This window comes from Phalaenopsis equestris, unplaced genomic scaffold, assembly GCF_001263595.1.
Source record: "Phalaenopsis equestris unplaced genomic scaffold, ASM126359v1 Scaffold218756, whole genome shotgun sequence".
In the NCBI taxonomy this organism is placed as follows: domain Eukaryota; kingdom Viridiplantae; phylum Streptophyta; class Magnoliopsida; order Asparagales; family Orchidaceae; genus Phalaenopsis; species Phalaenopsis equestris.
Window position 1 is genome coordinate 1 of NW_018237174.1, and position 1,739 is coordinate 1,739.

The 1,739-nt window shown below is 37.3% G+C and overlaps 1 protein-coding gene across 1 annotated transcript; it reads right to left on the reverse strand.

The window, feature by feature from the left end:
• Positions 1-375: 375 nt before the first annotated feature.
• LOC110037324 lies at positions 376-867 on the reverse strand. The gene has a single exon (XM_020741939.1). It carries the CDS (start codon positions 857-859, stop codon positions 542-544), a length of 318 nt encoding a protein of 105 aa, XP_020597598.1. The 5' UTR covers positions 860-867; the 3' UTR covers positions 376-541.
• Between the last annotated feature and the right edge of the window lie 872 nt (positions 868-1,739).

The window sequence follows — 1,739 nt, forward strand, 5'->3', positions numbered from 1 at the left end:
ATATATATAAGCAGAGCTATTATACGAGCCTTCAACCACATCTAAGGTGTCTAAAAATTCGAGTATCACCTCCTTAAGACCAATCGTGCTGGAGGGGATTCAAACCTCTGACCTGAAGGGTCTTATATTGTGGATGACAACCAACAAAAAGTCTACAGCACATTAGGGCTTGCTGGAGGCTCGTGTGTACATATATATATATATATATATATATATAGGTTGGAATATTAAAATTTAATTATTTATATAAAAAAAATTTTCTAATTTTCAATTGAAGAATTTCAAATTTATTAATGAGAGAGAGAGAGAGAGAGAGAGAGAGAGAGAGAGAGAGAGAGAGAGAGAATAGAAATTTATTTCATTCATCTACCTTGCAAAATCACTAGCCCCAACATACACATTCACAAACTAACAAAATCATACAATTTACATATAATTATAAATTCACCCTCCACATCAGAATTGTAAAAGAAAAAAATAAAGAGAGAAAAATCTGATTTACATATTTAAGAAAAAAAAAAAATTACATGCAAAATTATAATCATAACGATTGATCATATTCCTCTGGTATGCTCTGAAGTGCAGGCCTCCAATACTGCATTTGAATCTCACCAAAACTCACTTCACCTATCCTCATCAAATCCAGAATCGATATTCTCTTCATCTGAGCCCTGCTCAGCAGCTCCTGCAGCTGTTTCTTGTTGATTCTGATCCTCACCTTCGTGCCCGAAGCGGCCATTCTCGCCGGAGACTTTTCGCCTTTTCGATCGTCCGAGTCATCATCATCATCATCGAGGCCGTCTTCGTCGAGTTCATCGTCGGCCCAACTCACCGGCGGCCGCAACGAGCAATTTCCCATTTGGTTATTGGAGAGAGAGCTGTGTGAGGGGGGAGGGGGTGGAAGTTATATAAGGGGAAATGGATGTGGGGTCCGGTGGGAGGAGAAGTGACAGGCCGACCAACCTATCTGCCACGTAGGATGAGACGTGCCGGGGGTGGTGACAGGTCAGCAGAGGGAGGAATGGACGGCTGTGATTTATGGATTGGTGGGGAAGGAATCCTTTCGGTTGGGTTTGGGTGTGAATGGGGTTTTTGGAGGGAATAAAACTCTTCGGTTGGTTTGATGGATGGATGGTCACGTGCTGCAGGGGTCTGATTAATTAACTGCAATTAGATTTATGTTTTAAATTAGGAAGATTTACAAATATATCATTCAATTTTTATGTATTTACATACCTACTGTCAAAATGTAGGTTTATATATATATATATATATATATATGTCACATCATCTTAGCTCACCATTATGACATGTGACCAATAGTGAGTTACATGGCTCATAACTTCTGCAACTATCTACTATGATCTCTGTGATCAACTGAAGCTTCTGAAATAACCATATGCAATCCATAAAACCAATTAATATCATGACTTTCAACTAAGGTCTATGCAAGAAATTAGGGTTACAACCAAAATCTATAACATTTACAAAGGACTGCTATCTACATACAATTCAACTACGATCCTTGCAGTTTGCTATCACCGAGAACTACATTCATTACAGTCAGATTGCAGCTATTATCATTAAATTATTGTTGGACATGTACAATATTGATCAACCTATAACTGCATCATTCATAATGAATATTTTCAATGGGTTATTCCCCGTGATTTTTTTTTCAGAATTCTTCATAAAAAAATTGATGTTTCTCCTAATTATTTTTCTTTTCTATATATATA

Excerpts from the sequence above, each read along its gene's own strand:
- LOC110037324 (XM_020741939.1), bottom strand. The coding sequence starts at position 859 with ATGGGAAATTGCTCGTTGCGGCCGCCGGTGAGTTGGGCCGACGATGAA.